Source organism: Phascolarctos cinereus, unplaced genomic scaffold (assembly GCF_003287225.1).
Source record: "Phascolarctos cinereus isolate Bilbo 61053 unplaced genomic scaffold, phaCin_HiC Scaffold_9;HRSCAF=440, whole genome shotgun sequence".
NCBI lineage: Eukaryota > Metazoa > Chordata > Mammalia > Diprotodontia > Phascolarctidae > Phascolarctos > Phascolarctos cinereus.
The window spans coordinates 240,706,674-240,725,984 of record NW_027556402.1 but is presented as its reverse complement, the minus strand read 5'-3'; the positions used below and the strand labels follow the sequence as shown (position 1 = coordinate 240,725,984).

At 39.3% G+C, this 19,311-nt stretch overlaps 1 protein-coding gene and 1 non-coding gene across 2 annotated transcripts in view; both read right to left on the bottom strand.

Moving 5' to 3' along the window:
* The window catches only part of HSD17B12 (hydroxysteroid 17-beta dehydrogenase 12), a 142,779-nt gene that overhangs the window by 83,616 nt on the left and 39,852 nt on the right, over positions 1 to 19,311 (bottom strand). The window contains exons 2-4 of the mRNA XM_078148633.1: positions 11,921 to 11,967; positions 11,415 to 11,419; positions 6,335 to 6,405 (exon numbers count right to left, since the gene is read on the bottom strand). Of these exons, the coding sequence (XP_078004759.1) occupies positions 6,335 to 6,405; positions 11,415 to 11,419; positions 11,921 to 11,967 (123 nt within the window). The remainder of the gene's footprint in view (positions 1 to 6,334; positions 6,406 to 11,414; positions 11,420 to 11,920; positions 11,968 to 19,311) is intronic.
* LOC144455514 (small nucleolar RNA SNORA68) lies at positions 1,639 to 1,775 on the bottom strand. Its single transcript, XR_013484235.1, has one exon. It is a non-coding gene; the product is annotated as a small nucleolar RNA SNORA68 (small nucleolar RNA).

The window sequence follows — 19,311 nt, the reverse complement described above, 5'->3', positions numbered from 1 at the left end:
TAGTAAGACAGGCTGGTGACAAATTGATGTGACAGGCAAGACTTTTTCTACCCATGAAAAGACAGTTGAGTTTTTTCCAAAAAAAGCCTCCTGGGAAATGTACTTACCCTGACCTCCATATATGTAAGAGAAAGCATCATCCCCTCCCCCTATTCCCCCTTACTGGTAGTGGGAATTGTCTCTTACTGTCACTGTAGCTGACTTCTGTAAGGAAACTAGAGTGACAGGATTCTGCAAAGCCATTTCCCTAAAGGGAGAGGTGGAGTAGGGAGCAGGGAAGGCACCTTATTTTAGACATTGATATGATTACACACAGCAAAGTGGAGGAAAACCATAAATTCAGGTGTGGAGATGCTTTTCTAATAAACCCAACATACTAGAATCATTAAACGTTCAAGCTGGAAGGTACATTGGACTACATCTAATCAACCGTCCTCATTTTACGGATGAAGAAACTCTAGTGTCAAGGTGAAGTGACTTGCCCCAAGTCTCACAGGTGGCCAACACCAGCAGTGCTCACAGCACTTGGAGATTAGTCTTTTTTCTATGTCACAGCTGCTTCTCGCTGCAAAGAGGAATGATGGGAATTACAGAGGATTTGAGGGCACACATAGGAAAAGTGTTTGCTGTCATTTAGAAGCTTGTTTCACTATAATTTTTTTTTCAAAAATCACTTTATTCTGTACACTTATTAAAACAGAAATGTTTTGAACCTTTTGGGATGAAAAACAAAAGATGGCTAAATCTTGGCTGTCAGTTTCCTAATATATACATTAAAGATTTTGCTTCGGAAGTATGTTAATTTTCATATATAATCTTCATGACGGACAGATTCTCAAGGTACTTATGAAGGGACATTTGTAAAGATTGATAACAAATATGGAAAGAAGAAGAAAAGTCACGTGCAAAAATTGTCAGGAGAAAGATTAACTTTCCTCCCAGGAGTAATTATTTGGATCATTCTTCTCTTTTACCGTCTCTTTCTTTTCTCCTAATCCCAGGAAAGTAGATGGACCAGATACAAAGTGGGAATACTGGTTTGGAAAATATTCAAAGAAACATAGCCTTGAGAGAATGGGTTAATGCCCACTGTGCTGACTTCCCAATACCCGAACTGCTGAGCTGTCTGGTAACCCACAGTGAAAGCACAGGGATAATTTCCAGTGAGACATCAACTGAGACCAGGGTCTTCAGAAGCACAACTACACAACAGGCCAAGTTCTTTGATTACCCCTCCAATGGTTTTTTCCCCCTCCCCCATGTTTCCAATTGAGAAATTTATTTAAACAGATCAAATAAAACATGTATCTCCTTGTCTCTGCACTTAGAAGACCGTGTAGTAAAATAGATTTATGCTGGTGACACAGGATTCTGTGGGGCTAAGGGAACTTGATTTTGGGGGTCATGACACTGCTTGACTGCAGACTGGCAGCACTTGCCAGCAGGAATTTCTTCTACTTTCAAGATCTAGATGAAGTAGGCCCCCATACTTCAGCCTACAGGTAGGCTCTTTTCCAGTTCTGACTTCATGGAGATGGACGAGAGAACTGAATTTCCAACAAGTCTGACTAGGATGAATGCTCCCCAGGCTTGTGCCTGACAACCCTGGGGTCAGCCCCAAAGGGTCTGGCCTCTTGGGAGTGTAGAACCCACCATTTGACTTTCTGAGGCACTTTTATTAGCTCCAGAAAGGCGACAAGACCCATTTACTGTCTGCACGCAAGATAAGATCATTGTCAAGGAAAAACAAGGATCTTTTGGGGTTTGGATGCAATTACCCCTCCAGTCTTACTCCCTCTTTTGCTGTGCCTCAACTAGCCCTATGTCTCAATATTCCCTCTAGCTCTACCTTCCTCCAAATGTCCCAGTTAAGTACATCTAATAAATATTAAGTACCTACTACACGCAAGGCTCAAGGCTGCTAGGTGGCACAGTGGATAGAGCACTAGAATCAGAAAGCCCTGAGTTCAAATCTGGCCTCAGACACTTACTAGTTGTGTGACCTTAGGTAAATCACTTAACTTTGCCAAGAAAACCCCAAATGGGGTCAGGAAGAGTTGGACACAACGGAAACAACTCAACAACAACACGTGCAAAGCTCGGTACCAGGTACCGAGGGAGGGACAGAGGTACAGAAGTCCCTTTGTCTGGCTCAAACTGCTTAATATCTAACAGGAAGGATGAGGCACGTAACAGCGATGCCATGATGAAGTAAGGGAGAAAACAAGGGAGAAGTCTGAAGTGCGATGAGAAATGCAAAGAGGGAGAAATCACTGTGAGATACAGGGAGGGAAGGAAGGCTTCACGGAGGAAATGGTACCTCCCCTCCCCCAATCCACTTTTTAAAACTGCTTGTTTGGCCCTCTCCCCTAGGGGGCTGCCACCCCCACATTAAGCGAGGGTCTCGCTTGAGCTGTGTCTCCCTCAAGGGGCAGAGGAGCCTACTTGGTATGCTGTGTTATCCAGAATAAATGCCTTTACTTGAAAAAGAAATAAATAGATAAATAAATAAAATAAAAAACTGCTTGTTGCCTTCTTTGCCTCTTCTGACCCTAAACAACGCAGCCACCACTCTTGAGCAGTACCTGCCACACATTCAGTCCTTCATCCCCCAGGCTCCCTGCCCTATCTTCTGAATATCTTTTAAAGGCCTAAAGTGGAATTATTAAGACTAGTCAAGAAACCAACGGTCCTGATGGATTAAACTTTTAATAAACAATTAGTACTAATATTAAACAAATTATTCTCAAAAAATGGGAAAGAACGCACCCTCGTAAACTCCTTTTATTAGACAAATGTAGTCCTAATATCTAAACCAGGGAAGGCAAAATAGAAACTAATATCATTATTGAATGGATACAAAAATTTTAAATAAAATCCTGTAGAGCTACAGCAATTAATCCAAGAAATTATTCATTATGAGCAAGTAGAATTTATACCAAGGAGGCAAAGGAGGTTCGACATTAGGAAAACAATCAACAGAATTAATCACATTAAAAACAAAAACATCTAAAACCACAGGATTTTCTCAATAGATGGAGAAAAAGACTTTGACAAAGTACAACACTCATATATGCTAAAAGCCCTACAAAGTACAAGCATAAATGGACCCTTTTTAATATAAAAAAAAGTATCTAAAATAAAAAGCAAGATCATATGCAAGGAGAATATACTGGAACCTTTCCTAATAAATACAGGAGTGAAGTAAGGATACTCATTCTCCCTGGTATTATTTGATATAGTTTTAAAAGGTTGGCTATATCAATAAGATAAGAGGAAGAAATGTAAGGTATCTACATTCAGGTCAACAGGAGAAAGAATTGTCACTAGTTGCTGATAATGTGATGAATTACTTAGAAAATCCCAGTGAATTAACAAAACTATTGAGACAATAGTTTTAGTAAAATTTCAAGCTACAAAACAAACCTGCAAAAAACAACACCTTTTCTATATAATAATAACAAAAATCCAAAGAACAATAAAACAGAAATTCGATTTAACAATTTAAATTTGTCACTGTCCAGTCATCTTCAGTCATGTCCAACTTTTCATGACCTCATTTGGGGTTTTCTTGGCAGAGATACTGGAATGGCTTACCATTTCCTTCTCTAGCTTATTTTACAGATGAGAAAATTGAGGTAAACAGAGTTAAATGACTTGCCCAGGGTCATATAGCTAGTATCTGAGGCCAAATTTGAACTCAAGTCCTCCTGAATCCAGGGATGGCACTCTACCACCGTGCCACCCACCTAACCTAACAACTTAAATAGCTGCAAGAATATTGAGTGTCTAGGCTATGCCATTATAATACAGATGACAACATCACAAAAGATAAAAGTATAGTTTTAATGTTATAACAAACTATGAAAAGGAAACTTAACAGAACTCCACAAAAATAACAAAATTCATTTGTAAAGCAAAATATCTTCCTTGATTATTTCCCTTAATTATGAAAGAAGGTACAAATAAGGGAGGAATAGCACTCTAATGCTATATCAGACCTTTCTGCCAGCTCCTGCTCTCTTTCCTAATCTTAACTATTTTTTCTTTCTGTACATGTGGTCCAAAGTTTAATGTGAGGATATACAGCTTCTGCCTCTATTAATCCATACCCAAATGCTTTCCACCACGTTTCTCCCCCCTCCCAGTTCCAGCATCCCTAATGAGTAAATCTTCTCTCTATCCTCTTGTTTCTGAATAAGATATATAATTTCAGATCCATACTTCAGACCTGAATATAATCGCAGCAAATCTCAGTGATACTATGAAGTTATTTGTTTCACAACACAAGAATGTACAATTTACCTTGCTTAATATCCATACATTTTTATATTTGCAAAAAATATTAGAGACCAGAGATTTTTTACCATTGTCTACTTTGACTGTGTTCCCTGTGAGCTTTTGGTGGCCCAAAACTGACTTGTCTTCCTAAGCTGTACTTAAACAACTGGATAGAATGTAAGTCACCTGAGGTTAGGTACTGTTTCATTTTTAATTCTCATCCCCAAGATCTAACAAAATGCCTGATACCCAGGAATAAATACTTGTTGACTGGCTGATAGATACATGGAGGCAGTTTTTCTCCTCCAACCCACTTTATCAGTTGAAAGACCTTTGGATTAGATCTAGAAAACTGTAGGCAAATACATTCTTAGCAATCCTGATCAGGTACATGCCAAACTCTGGTCTACAGCCTAACATTCCTGTTTTTTAAGCAACATCTTCTCTTTTCTTGAAACACTTGCCTTCTACAGATAGGAGTGATGCCTCTAATATCTCTGGTTTCACCCTCAAAACTTTGGCATCCTTGGCAATGCATTCTAGATTCCTTCTGGCAGTATATGTGTCCACAGGAATAAATGAAAATGGACAGGATTGAACTCTCTGAAAAACAGCTAATATTGTATTTGTAAAGTAACCAGATAGAAACAGGGAACATGAAAGCACAATGTTCTGGCAATACAAATGCAAGTTGTATTTCTTTCTGAATAAAATGAACAAAACATTACATAATTACAAAGAACATTCTAAATGGTCTATCAGTGTAAGTTATTATTAAAATATATAAATATAATAATAATAAATTATATCACAGAATATAAAATGCTCCCTTTCCAAGTTTTTTCTTTTTCTTTCTTTTTAAAAAATTTTTAAAATTAATTTATTTTTAGTTTTTAACATTCACTTCCATAAGCTTTTGAGTTTTAAATTTTCTCCCCCTCCCCACCAAGACAGTGTATAATCTGATATAGGCTCTACATAGACATTCCTATTAAACATATTTTCACATTAGTCATGTTGTAAAGAAGAATTAGAACCAATAGGAGGAACCACAAGAAAGAAGAAAGCAACAAAACAAAACAAGAAAAAAAAAGAGCAAAAAGCATGCTTCAATTTACATTCAAACTCCATAGCTCTTTCTCTGGATGTGGGTAGCATTTTCTATCACAAGACTTTTGGGGGGCAGCTAGGTGGCGCAGTGGATAGAGCACCGGCACTGGATTCAGGAGGACCTGAGCTCAAATCTGGACTCAGACACATAACACTTACTAGCTGTGTGACCCTGGGCAAGTCACTTAACCCCATTGCCTAGCAAAAACAAAAAAAAAACCCAAGACTTTTGGAGATATCTTAGATCCTTGCATTGCTGAGAAGAGCTAAGTCAACCAAAATTAATCATTGCATTTCCAAGTTTTTTCATCAAGATATTCCTCAATATGGACTATTGGTGCCTCTTGATTAGGTAGTTAAATGATAATACTCCAGTAACATCTCCCAGTCAACCTTCTGGTCCTAGACCTTTCCAAATTTAACTGGGGCAGGGAACTTCGGAATTGACAACCACACATTCTATTGTTAACTCCATGTGCAAAAAGTTCAGCTAGCTTGGCTGGGCTACAAAATATTGTACTGGATTGGCAGAACCTTCAAAATCCTGGGTTACTCCCACACCATGAAGATGCCCAAGTGAAGAATTTTAGCAAAAGAATGATGATGATGATGACTGCGCTGATAACGATGATTTCTCCTCTTTAGTCTTTGGGTTTTTAAATACTATCCTAGCAAAGCTCAAAAATATCTGATTGGGTCAATTAAGCTCGAAAAGCTTCACAGATAGGATCCACCAGTGCACTGCCCACCTGTTAATCCAAGGACAAGCCTAGAAGAGCTCAGAGACACTCAGCACTAGGTTGACTGCAGAGGGATGAATTTTTTCCCCACAGCAATTTGCAAAGCCATCTACAAATGCGGAGGTAATTACAGATCCTCCACCCTGAGTAACAATAAAACCACCACCACTACCAAAGCAACAGGTGCTGACATGAGCACATACTTATTTCATTAGCCACCTCCTTCAGTCTTTCCTGGGATCTGCTGATGAGGACAATCTTCATTCCCGCTTCGCTAACTGCAAATGAGAGAGAGAATGGAGACAATTCAGTAAGTACCATGGATGCTTTATCAGCCAATGTGACCTTAAAAAATTCTACGTGAAAACAGATTCCTCCTTAGTCATTGTTACTACTCCTTTAATTATATAACTACACAAACTATAGATATTTTGGTTTTAAAATTTTAGGTTGCACTAAGATCTTATTGACAGGACTGGAAAAAATTAAGTAGTTATTATTCTTTCTTACAGATTGCAACTTGGCTCTCCCAAATAAAGTGCTTTTCCATAATCAAACATTTTCAGTGTACCTTGGGTAAGTCACCTTTCCGTCCAGAAGTTGGATGGCCAGCTTTATCAACGGTCCTCTGATTGCGCGTTACATTGATCTCGAGTCCCAAAATTGTTTGTCCTTACAATGTTGTTATTTAACAAACTGTTCTGGTTCCACTCATTCTACTCTGCATCAATTCATACAAGTCTCCCCAGATTTCTCTGAAACTATACCCTTCAACACTTCTCACAGTGTAATAATATTCCATTATTCACATACCATAATTTGTTAGCTGTTGCCCACCTGATACACATATTGTTGGTTTCTAATTCTTTGTTAAAACAAAAAAGAGCAGCTCCAACAAAGAAGTCCTTTTCCTCTTTCTTGGCCCTCTTCGTTATATAGGCCCAGTACTCACTAAGCTATAACAGCAACAAAAAAGTAGGCTTTGGGTTGGAAGTTATGACGTCCTCTTAATTATTTTTTTACACAGTCAAAAAACAGCATCTATTGTTTGGTATGGGCCAGGCAGTGGGCTAAGCATTGGGGACACAAAGAAGGGGGCAAAAAATCAGCCCCTGCCTTAGAGGACAATTCTTTCTAGTGAGTAAAACAACTGGCCATTAACAGGATACAAACAAGACAGACTCAGAACAGATGGAAGGCAATCTGAAAAGCAAATGTGTGGCAGTAAGAGCATCGGAGAGTTTTTTTCTGTTCTTTTGCAACTAGCCTTCCTTTCCAACACCCTGCAAAATAGTATGTCAATACTTTCAAAACTATGCTGGCCAAACATGGCATTTCTGTGTGTGGGCCAGGGGTGTTCCAGCCACTTCCTCTGACTGTCCCTCGAGAGTGGGCTCCCTTTCTAAGCTCGCATGTTGGTGACTTGAGAGTGATTAGAGTCCACCGCTGGCGCTTTCCTTTCAAAGAGCAACAGATTAACTGTTTGCCTTTTAAAAAAAATATTTATTATCTAATTCACAGAACAACTCAATCAGGTTGCCCTATCATATATTATTATCCATATTTTTAATATATAATATTTTATTTTTCCTCAATTACATGTTAAAACCATTTTTTTGGTTTTGAGTTCTAAATTCTGTTCCTAAATAGAATTTCCAAAAATTCTATTACACATGTGCAATCCTGTAAAAGACTTCCATATCAGTCACTTTGTACAAGAAGACTCAAATTTTTAAAAAAGGATGAAAGAAAGGAAAAAATGATATGTTTCAGTCTGTATTCAGACAACATCAGTTCTCTCTCTGGAGGCAGATAGTATGCTTCATCATTAGTCCTTTGGAATTGTCTTAGATCATTGTGTTGCTGAGAACAGATATGTCATTCACAATTCTTCATCGAACAGTGTTGCTGTTACTGTATACGACGTTCTCCTGGTTCTGCTCACTTCACTTGCATCAGTTTGTGTAAGTCTTTTCCAGGTTTTTCTGCTTGTCATTTCTTATAGAACAACAATATTGTATCACAATCATATACCACAGCTTGTTCAGCCACTCTCCAATTGATGAGCATCCTCTCAATTTCCAATTCTTAGCCACCACAAAAAGAGTTGCTATAAATATTTTTGTATTTTTGATGTCTTTGGGAAAGAGACCTAGCAGTGGTATTGCCGGATCAAAGGGTATGCAGAGTTTGATAGCCCTTTGGGCATAGTTCCAAATTGTTCTCCAGAATGGATGGATCAGCTCAAAATTCCACCAACAGTGCATCAATGTTCCAGTTTTCCCATATTCCCTCCAACATTTATCATTTTTCTTTTTTCTCTTCTATTTGCCTTATATTTGCAGTCCCCCAGGCCACTGTCATCTGTCTACTAATAGAATGATGATATGGTTTATCCAAGGTTTGCAAGAAGTCATTCACAGCCTCATTTTCCCCTCCATGACTTTTTACTGTTTTTATGAGGTAATAACGCCCATAAATTGCTACCATCCTTCTCTGAAGTGTTTTTACACATAAATGCATCTTAAATAGGTGCAGCCCATAGGTGCTGTTAAGGAAATTCTCCATTTGTTAAGGAAAACAAGTGCTCGCTTGCTGCCTCAAAGTTGGGTGACGGGCTCTTTGGGCCTCCTTAATATGGGAACTGCTTTACACGGGTAAGATTTCTGCAGAAAACAGCAGTCTTCAGGATCACATTTTTTGCCTTTTGCCGCTCTTCATTTTCCTTAGCATCAACAGTTTGTTTAAACAGACCGGGCTGAGGTTCTAACTGCACCGTGTCATCTCTGCCCCTTTACCAGTTCTAACTGGATTCTAATTTTGCCTTCTTGTTTAAAGGAGGCAATGGTCTGAGTAGCGCAGACATACACAGCTGACTCGATCAACTTCTCTATCAGTAAACACCTCACAGAATCCGCTTCATGCTTTCTCTGTGATTCTGCTGGATGCTCACCATGGCCAGCACATCTGACGTTTTTAGGGAGGGAAACGTCCATGAGATTTTGGGATCGAGCTTCTGAGTAGTCGGTCACAGAAGCCTTTGGGATCTTCAACTGCCTCAAGGTGAGCCATATTGTCTAACACACTTTCTATCCTCTTTCCCATGACCGTGGCCCCTCAGTGAAGGATCTGCTGATGTGGTTTGCAGTTTCCCCAGTACCACCCTCTACACAAGACTCTGGCACACACGCCATGCGCGCATGCTCATCCACCCTGTTGTGTAAGGACAAGATGGTCGTGTGTCCCACACAATGATGTCTTCATTGGTTTGGTCATAAAATGAACTTGGGAATGTGGGTAAAGCTGTCAGCTCTGGAACAAACCAGAACCAAAACCAAACACTTACCAGAAATTGAGGAACCAACGAGGATTTATTGAGTTTGCCACCAAGGGAGCCCCCACCCACATGGGCAGAGAAGGAATAAAAAAAGCTTACAGAGACTTCAATTTAGGCAGGAGGTGAACTGGGTATGGAGTCCCTCAGCATGGGGGTAAGGGGGGGGGCAAAGCTTGCTGCTGGAACTAGTAACAGGAAAGGATCTTCTTCACATCAGTCATCTCTTGTGGCCTCCCGCCCCCCCCCCAATAGATAGGACAGTCTTTGCTTTTTCAGCAGGAAAGGTCTCAGGGTAGGGGTTGCAATACTAACAGGTTTAGGAGCAAGATAAAGGAACAACAAATACAATGGCGTTCCTTTAGCTTTCTCAGCTACCCACAGGAGCCATCCTACCATTTAGCTAACTTCTGGCTCTAGATTCAGAAGATCTGGGTTCAAATCTTACCCTTCATGCTTAAAGTCATCTTGAACAAGTCAGGCTCTTTTCCTACAAAATGAAGGAATTTCACTAGACAGTCTCTGAGATCCTCTCCAGCTCCAGATCTATGATGAGACATTCCAAGGGTCTTCCCATTTATGACAATAATATCAAAAGTGATACAGTGAACCACAGGACACGGCCTTCTGGTAATATGCCAATGTTTTGGTCATCAGACAATAACCTCAGATGTAGAATACCTATAGGAAGTTACTGTTGATAGATATTCTAAAGCCTGTGATTCTTAACATTCTCTGGTCCTGTTTCCACCCCCTGGTTGAGCAGAGATTAAAGGGAATCACACAGTAACAAAGAAGGCCATTTTTTATTTGTTCTCATTCTTCTCATTCTATGGGCTCTGATGATTGATGAATTCATTACCTGATGGTCAAATTATGATGAAACTTTCCATGCTTAAGTGAGGCTGGTTCTTGGATGCAATTTCAGCCTGGCCCCAAAGCCATACCTGAAAGTTTTTCTAGCTTCACAGAAAATGACAGGGGCAGGTAGGTGGTGAAGTGGAAAGAGCACGGCCCTGGACTCAGAAGGACCTGAGTTCAAATCCGGCCTCAGACACAAAACAAATCACTAGCTGTGTGACCCTGGGCAAATCACTTAACCCCACTGGCTAGCCAAAAAAAAAAAAATGACAGAACTTATCCTGTGCTGTCAAAGCTTCGAAGGGCCCAGAAATGCCTCCATGATACAATAAGGAATCAAAGTAGCATTTTGTGGAGATGTAAAATGGGAAGACACATACTGGTAAGGTATTTGCCCTTGCCATAGAGTGTGTCCAGGGAAGAGTCCGTGTAGAAAAAGTATTTCCTATAGATGAAGAGGTCCTCCAGATGTTCTGATATACGGATGACTTTATGCTGACTGTGTTAAGCCCCAGAATACTACAGAGCCTGCCTGAGAAGACTGTAATTCCTCCAAAGAATTTGGCCCAACAAAAAACAGAATGAAGAATGTCGATTGCTCAAGTTGGGATACACACTTAGATGGTCACCCCCACTGACTTGATTTATCAGTCTACATACCCTGGGCAGACACTGCAGATGGACAATAAGAATGGGCTGTAGTGATTCTGGGAAACTCACTTTTTCAACACCAACATTCTTCTAGTGATGCTATCCATGGACACATACATAACCTCCAAGTAATACAAACTGCCACTGAGGCAAAAGTCAATGGGAAGACATATGGGGGGCATAAATAGGCTGCTGCTTATTGCCACAGGTGACTGGCGCACAAGAAGTGGCACAAACCATGGCAAGGTGGAAATTTAGGACCAGAGAAGGGGAGGGGTCAGCCAAGGGTAGAATCTCTATGAAAAGGAATCCTGGAAGTATGAACTGATGAAGAGGGAAGTGCAGGAAGCCAGAGAACAATGTATAGAAGGATAACAAGAGTGTAAAGAAAAACAACTTTAAAACACTTAAGCATTCTGAGCACAGCCAGGACCGACCACAGCTGCCAAAGACGGTTGATTAAGCATGTGACTTACCTCGTAACAGAGAGGTGACAGAGTCAAGATGCAGAAAGAGGCATAAGTTTTTCAACATGGGCCTATGTGGGTTTCTTTTGTTTGACTATGTTTATTTGTTAAAAAGGGTGCTATTTCCTCTATTTCAAATGGTGGGGAGAGAGGGAGGAAAATCAGTGGCAATGTAAAAAAAGAAAAAGAGGGCCACTAAAACATTTTTTAAATGCACAATAAAGAAGAGAAGGAAGTTCAGAAGGAAGCACAAAGGAGGACAGCTTTAAAAGTGACACATGGAATTTTTAATGTATTTTTTTTAAAAAGCAAGCAATATAAAATAGAGACCCATTGTTTCACATGCAATCCTCTGTTTCATGTTCTATGTAATGGGAAATTGGGGCAGGAGAGGCAGGCATTTATGCCCCAGATTAAAAAATTAAATTAATAAAAAATTAATTTTTAAAAACTAAATTAATAAAATGAAGGCTTACCTCTTCTGCATATGATTTTCCAATTCCATCAGTACTCCCTGTGACAACTAAAAAGAGAAAAAAAGAAAAAGAAAAAGTTTAATGTCTAACTCACAGAAATAGTACTGAAAAAAGTTAAATAGGTTCTACTTCCATTACACAAAATCCTATTCCTTCTATAAACTAAAATCTTCTAGCCACTCAGGAAGAAATGTCATAAGAATAGGCCTCGAGCTTAGCGCAGTGGTCTATCCAGCCTAGTATTTTGCCTCTACACCAAGTAGCACCAAGATTTCCAACTTTAAAATGTTAAGGATGTATTCCCAAACTTCTTGTTTAAAACTATGATCTAACTCACACCCCCTCAAACTGACCAAGATGAGAAAAAATAAACGTCATTGTTGGAGTGGTCATAGGGAGAGAGGCACACTAGTACATTGCTGGCAGACCTGACAACTAGGCCAACCATTCTGGAAGCAATTTGGAATTATATAAGAAAAGTCATTAAACTGTCCATAGCCTCAGACTCAGTGATCCCATTATTGGGCACATATAACCCAAGGAAGTCAAAGACAGGAAGAAAGGTCTTGTTTATATGAATACATTCACATTGGAATTCTTGTGATAGAAGAAAAGTGGAAACAAAGTGAATGCCCATCAACTGGGGGAATGGCTGGGGGAAAAAAAGAGTTAAATGAATGTAATGTAATTCAGAGAAATATAAAAAGACTTCTGCTGTTCAATAGTTTCAGTCACGTCCAACTCTTAGTGACTCTGTTTGGGGTTTTCTTGGCAAAGATGTTGGAATGGTTTGCCATTTTCTTCTCCAGCTCATTTTACAAATAAGGAACTGAAGCAAACAGGGTTAGATGACTTTCCCAAGGTCACAAAGGTAGTAAGTGTCCAGGGCAAGATTTGAACTTAGGAAGATGAATCTTCCTGACTCTAGACCTGGCATTCTATCAACTGCGCTACCTAGCTGCCTCAGGAACTAATACAGATCAAAGAAAACGTTATCAGGAGAATAACATGTATAATACTTACAAAAATATAAATTAAAACTCCAGAGAATAGCTAACATACTTCCTTAGAGAGACAGGGGGAAACTATGGATGTGAATCATTGCATACACTGTCAGATGCAATCACTTATCAATTCATTTAGTTTCAGTTATTTCTTTTTTACTACCAATCAATACATCAACAAGCATTTATCAAATGTTTATTATGTGCCGGGCACTGTGCTAAGCAATGTGATTGCCAAAAAAGCAAAAACAATCCTTGTCCTCATGGAGTATATAGTCTAATAGAGTATACAATATGTACACATTTCAGTAGAAAGACGATAAACACAAGATATCTACAAGGGCATTTTAATTCTGTGGGAGACATTTTTTGGGAAATGGCCAGAAGTAGAAAATTTCCTTAAAATTATCATGCACATACAGAGAACTGTTCTTAACTGTATTTATTCTCTAGAAGTTTATCTGCCCCTGTGCAAAGCAATACTTGCTTCAGTTTCTCATCAAACTGCCTCCTAAAGTTTCAGGGGTATCCTGGCCCAGGATTCTAAGATATGATAAACAATACTCCATCTCAATCACCCACATTTTAAATAAACTTTAATCCCATTTCCTCTCCATCTTCATTCATCTGGATAATGGAAGCCATCCTTTCACATATTACTAGGCCTGCAGTCAGGAAGACACCTTTTCCTAAGTTAAAGTCTAGCCTCAGACACTTCCTAGCTGTGTGACCCTGGGCAAGTCACTTAACCCTGTTTGCCTCAGTTTCCTCATCTGGAAAACAAGCTGGAGAAGGAATGGCAAACCACTCCAGTATCTTTGCCAAGAAAAATCCAAAAAGGGGTCAGGAAGCCTCAGACATAACTGAAAAATGACTCAACAACAAAGCTTCATTGGGGAGTCCTTACATCCCCTCAGATGGCTTCCTCTCTAGCTCCAACTAGGTCTATTACGAGGTTGTACAAAAAAAAAAGAACAACACCCTAAAAATAGTTTCCCAGGATCTATGTTCTCTTTCCCTAATTTCATAAAATCTATCTGCTTATATGGAAGTTTCTCTATTCTTCTGATCAAGAAACGATTACTTTTTTCCAAACCTTGTTAAAGCTGTCTTTTTTAAAGTAGGCTGAACAGAATGAGACAGCACTCATGGCCTGGCAGCGCACAGTTACCCATACCAGTAGAATAAAAATTTTCTATTTGGTTTCTAAAACTCTTCTCGATGATGCTCATTGGCTTTTGTGACCAAGACAATACACTGACCTGCACTGGGCTCTATTCTGGATAAACTGATAGCTCAGAAATGATCATCCTATAAATTAAGCTTAGATTACTTTTCCTCAGGTATGTATTCTATACACTTGCCTGTACTGAAGCTTACCTGCCATGTATCTGCCTATTCACATTTTTTCTCTTACATTGTAATGATAATAGCTCATGATCAGAAAGCACATTAAGGTTTATAAGTGTGGGTACATTGTCTCACTGGACACTCATAACATTCCTGTGAAGTACATAATCACCATTATCCTCACACAGGTGAGGAAACTGAGGTTGAGAATGGCCAAGCTCAAGGTTGCAAAGTGAGTGGGAAGGCTGCAGTCTGAATACAGGTCTTATGACACCAAGTCCAGAGCTCTTACGAGCACCACTTCTCATGATGCTATAGCCAAAAGTCACTCTAAGAATATACAGTCTTTGACCAAAACTCTAGATTTAAGTACTATTAGTCACAAATGAGATGGCAGGACTGTTAATAGGTCTAGGCTTCCCAATTCTAGATTATGGTATTTAAATGTATAAGTGCAGTGAACACACAAGTTACTTTATTTATGGAATTTTTAAACCTAATTATCTTTAAAGAACACTGTATTCCTTTTATACATTTAAAACTGCCTATTTCACATGGTTCTAAGCCAGTTTTCTTGTCCTTGATCCTGAAAAGAGCCTTGATATCTCCAGACTAGATAAGATCCAGAAGTAGTAAAATGCCCCTAGTGGGCAGAGGTGGCTTTCAAGATATTTATATGCTCCAACAAATTGTGTAAAACCTCTAGAATCACATTAAGAATAGGGATCAAGCATATAATAATATCAAACTTGCTAAGTTAAAAGCAAAACACTAAACAAATTATTCAAAAAGGCCCCCAGAGAACAAATTTCCCTATTCTTCTGTTGCCCATCTATTTCAAGTCAAACAAATTTATTTTTTGTGTACCTACTATGGGTTTGGCATTATGGGGAATACACTGTAGTCTAATACACAATATGGTGTCAGCATATGCACTAAAACCCTGGGGATACATTGTCATATTCAGCACATACTGTGTTGTTTGCAGTCAATAAATGTTAGAGAAATAATTTGATTTTTTTTTACCACCTATAAATTTCACTCCAGATATTTTCTAGGACCCAAACAAAAAAAGTCACTTTTCCAAATTCTGCTACTTGTGCACCTCAAAACTAAAGCTAATGTCACTTAAATCCTACTTCACCAGGTTAAAGAATGTTAGAATTTCCAAGTTGGAAGGGACTTCCAAGGCCCTCTCATCCAACCTGTAAGTGAATGAACATCTGCTTGCTAATACCCCAGAAAAGTAAGCATCCCTTAGTTCAAACATTAGGAACTTTTTCCTTATATCAAGTATAAATTTGCCTCTACGCAACTTCTACACAATGGTTCTCACTTCTACCCTCTGGAGCCATGCAGAACAAGTCAGATGAATAAATTTTCAGAAAAATCTTACGGGCATAAAAAGTTTATTAACGGGAGTACAATCACAAAAATAACGTCTGAAATACAACTGCCTCTTCCAGTTGTAGCCTTCCAGTCTAGCCCTTGCAATGACATGGAGTAAAAATGGCTACTGGGGATCATGGATCGTCACTTTCCTATCACTGAGGATATGGGAACCAGCTACTTTACTGTCATGTGATGCTGGCCTTTCTCTGATATCATCAAGTTAATTACTAAACTGGAGCTTCCGCCAACCATGAAATCAGACATCTCAATGAGCACAAATAAGTCACTTTATTTGCTTTAAACAGAGGGTGATGGCATCTGTCAATAAATAACATTCACTGCAGATCGAAGCATACTATTTGCTATTTTTTTCTTCTGTTGTGTTTTGTTTCCTCTTTCTGGTGGTTCCTCCTATGAGTTCTAATTCTTACTTACAACATCATTATGTGAAAATATGTTTAATAGAAATGTATATGTATAGCCTATATCAGATTGCATGCCATTTTGGGGAGGGAGAAGGAAAGGGAGAGAGAAAAAAATGTAAAACTCAAAAGCTTATGGAAATGATTGCTGATAAATCAAAATAAATTTTTAAAAAAACCAGATAGCAAAGCTCAAATTCCATCATTGTATGACCTAGGGAGAGTCATTTCTACTCTCTGTGCATACGAGATGATTTCTAATGTACCTTCCAGTTCCACAGATCCTGTGATCTGTCATCCACCCCCTAGCACTACAGCGTCTAAGGACACAAAACTATGCTGTTTGGAAACGGAGACACTATTTACTTGAAGTTTACCTTGTAAATTGTTTACGAGGTCAAATTTCCTTGTAGAGGAAAGACCACTGGATCAGAAATTGAGGGGAAGGGTTTGAATTCCAGCTCTTCTACATACTACTATACATACATACATACATACATACGTACATACATACTACCTGTGTGATCCTGAAAAAGTCATTTAACTTCTTGAGATATGTATAATTTCTAGGGTCTCTTCAAGCTCTAAATTCTATAATCACTGCCCCTTGTGAATTATACCTAAGTTCAAATAACCAAAACTTAGTAGGACAACATCACAAATTCTGTAGTTAATACTCAATAGCCGTTAGCCTCTATAACTACTATTTCTATGAATGCTATAACCTTGACACCCAAGTATCTAATTTCACTTAGTTCTATCAAAAATTGAAGAAGACATGCCAGCACTAATTTATTGCCGCTTACCAGCTGTTACTTTGCTTCAAAATGGCAGAACACTCCCTTGTAGTAAAATAGAGATAATTAGCTCATCCATTGACCCTGCCTGATAACTTGAGCTCCATTTGGCACCTGTGTTCCACCAACTCTTCACCAAAAGGAAGGAAACATGCTTTCTTCTCAGTTCTGTTGTCTTTTAGTGGCATTTTCTTTATATTTTTTAGGTCCATGTACATATTATTGTCTTGGTTCTACTTAAATCATTCTGAATCAGTTCAGAGCCACTGGACTTGATGGAGCAGGGGGATGATGGTCAGACCTGAACTTAAGGAAAATCACTTTGATAGATGAGTGGAGGACAGGCTAGAGTTAGCACCAGGATGGCAGCTACGTGAGAGGAGAAGATGAGAGGGGTTGGAAAGGTAGGGCTACCTTAACAAGAATGGGAAAGATTGAATAGGGTATGAGAAAATCAGTTCATCAATAAGCATTTATGAAATATAAAAAGAGGCAAAAGACAGCCTCTACCCTTAAGGACCTCACAATCTAATGAGGGCAACAACAAACAAACAAATATGTATAAACACGCTATGTAAAGGATAAATAGAAAATAAATATAGCAAGAAGGCACTAGAATTACAAAGATCTGAGACAGGCTTCTAAAAGAAGATGAGGTTTTAATTGAGGGAAGCGAGGAGGCAGCGATAAGGTGGGAGAGCATTCCAGGCATGAAGGGCAGCCAGAGAAAACACCCAGACCCAAGAGATGGCATATCTTGTTTACGGAAAAGCAGGAAGGCCAGTGAAGAGTGAAGGGTGGAAGATGACACCTGGGTAGTAAGTCTCAGTGGCTGGAAGGCTGGTGGTTTCCTAAATAGTAATAGGAAAGTAAGGCTGAGGGGAGGTGTGGGGGGCAGTGAGAAGATGAGTTCAGTTCTGGAGATAGTACATTTGAGATACCAATGGGACATCCAATTTGAGAGGCCAAAAAGGAATTTGGTGATAAAGGACAAGAGCTCAGGAGAGGTTAGAGTTAGATAAATAGATCTGAGAACCATCTGCATAGATATGACAGTTGAATCCACAGGAGCTAATATAGCATATAGTTACATTTCAACAAGTAAGATATTAGAAGAAGTAAAAGAGGTAGACCAGGACAGTATTAAGGGACACTCACCATTAGCAGGCATAACTTGAATGAAGATCCAGCAAAGGAGACTGAGAAAGAGCAATGAAATAAGTAGGAGAACCAGGAGAGAGCAAGGTCACGAAAACCAAGAGAAAAGAGAATACCCAGGAGAAGAGAGTGATTAACATTGTCTATGGTTGCAAAGTGGTCAAGAAGGGTGAGAACTGAGAAAAAATCAATTGGATTTGACAGTTAAGAGAGCATTGGTAACTTTGGAGAGAACAGTTTTATTTGAATGATGAGGTAGAATGCCTAATTACTACAGAAGAGACTGAGATGAGAGGAAGCAGAGGCATCAACTGAAGATGGCTTTCTCAAGGAAGGGAGGAGATATTTAGAATGATAGCAAGCAGGAATAGATGGATCACGTGGGGTGTTCTGAGGATAGGAGAGACATGGGCATGTTTGTTAGTCACCAATAAACACGGAGAAATTGAATAAAGATTAGTGAGAACATGGTAATGACAGAGCGAACAATCAGCTGGAGAAGACAGGATAGAATGGAATCCAGAATACATATAGAGATTTGGCAAGAAGAACCACCTTCTCATGTGAGAAAGGAGTCAAGGAGGAGAGACAGAGTGTAGATATCAGAGTGATGTGAAACAAGGAGAGGAGAAGAGAAAGACCTTAGTGAATGGCCTCAGTTTCTTTTAGTGAAGTAGGAGGCAAGGTTCTCAGCTAAGGGTAGAGAGGTCTGAGGAGGGATAAAGGTTTGGACAAGCAGTGGTGATGATGGGGATAGTGGATCAACTGGAGCCAGGGGTAGGGAAATGGGGTGGGTGGGTGGGTATATAAAAAGAATTCCCTTGTTGCAGAGGGGGCCCAGTAGACATTACAGAACATATATCTGTGGTGGCCCCCATCAGCAATTTTCTCCAGCTTTGTCAGCAGCATGAGAAGATGCATGAAAGCAGCAGATAGGAGGAGTAATTCATGGCTGAGTTTTGGCAAGGAGTGTTCAGCAATAAGATAATGAAACATGGCAATGAAATGTAGAGGATAGAAGAGCGTTGAAATGGTTCACCAAGGAGTTCTGATACAGAAGGGAGAAGGGTGTAGAGTTGTAGACAGTGAAAGAGCAAGGGCCAGGGGAAGAAGTGAGGGATAACAGAGAAGATGAAAAACAGGATCAAGGGTTCTAAAGGCAGAGGAATAATAAAAAAAGACATCAGACAAAGAAATCTTAAAATTTCCTCAGCCTTTCCCCAATCAATGAGCACCCACTTTATTTTCAGTTCTTGGCTCCTACACAA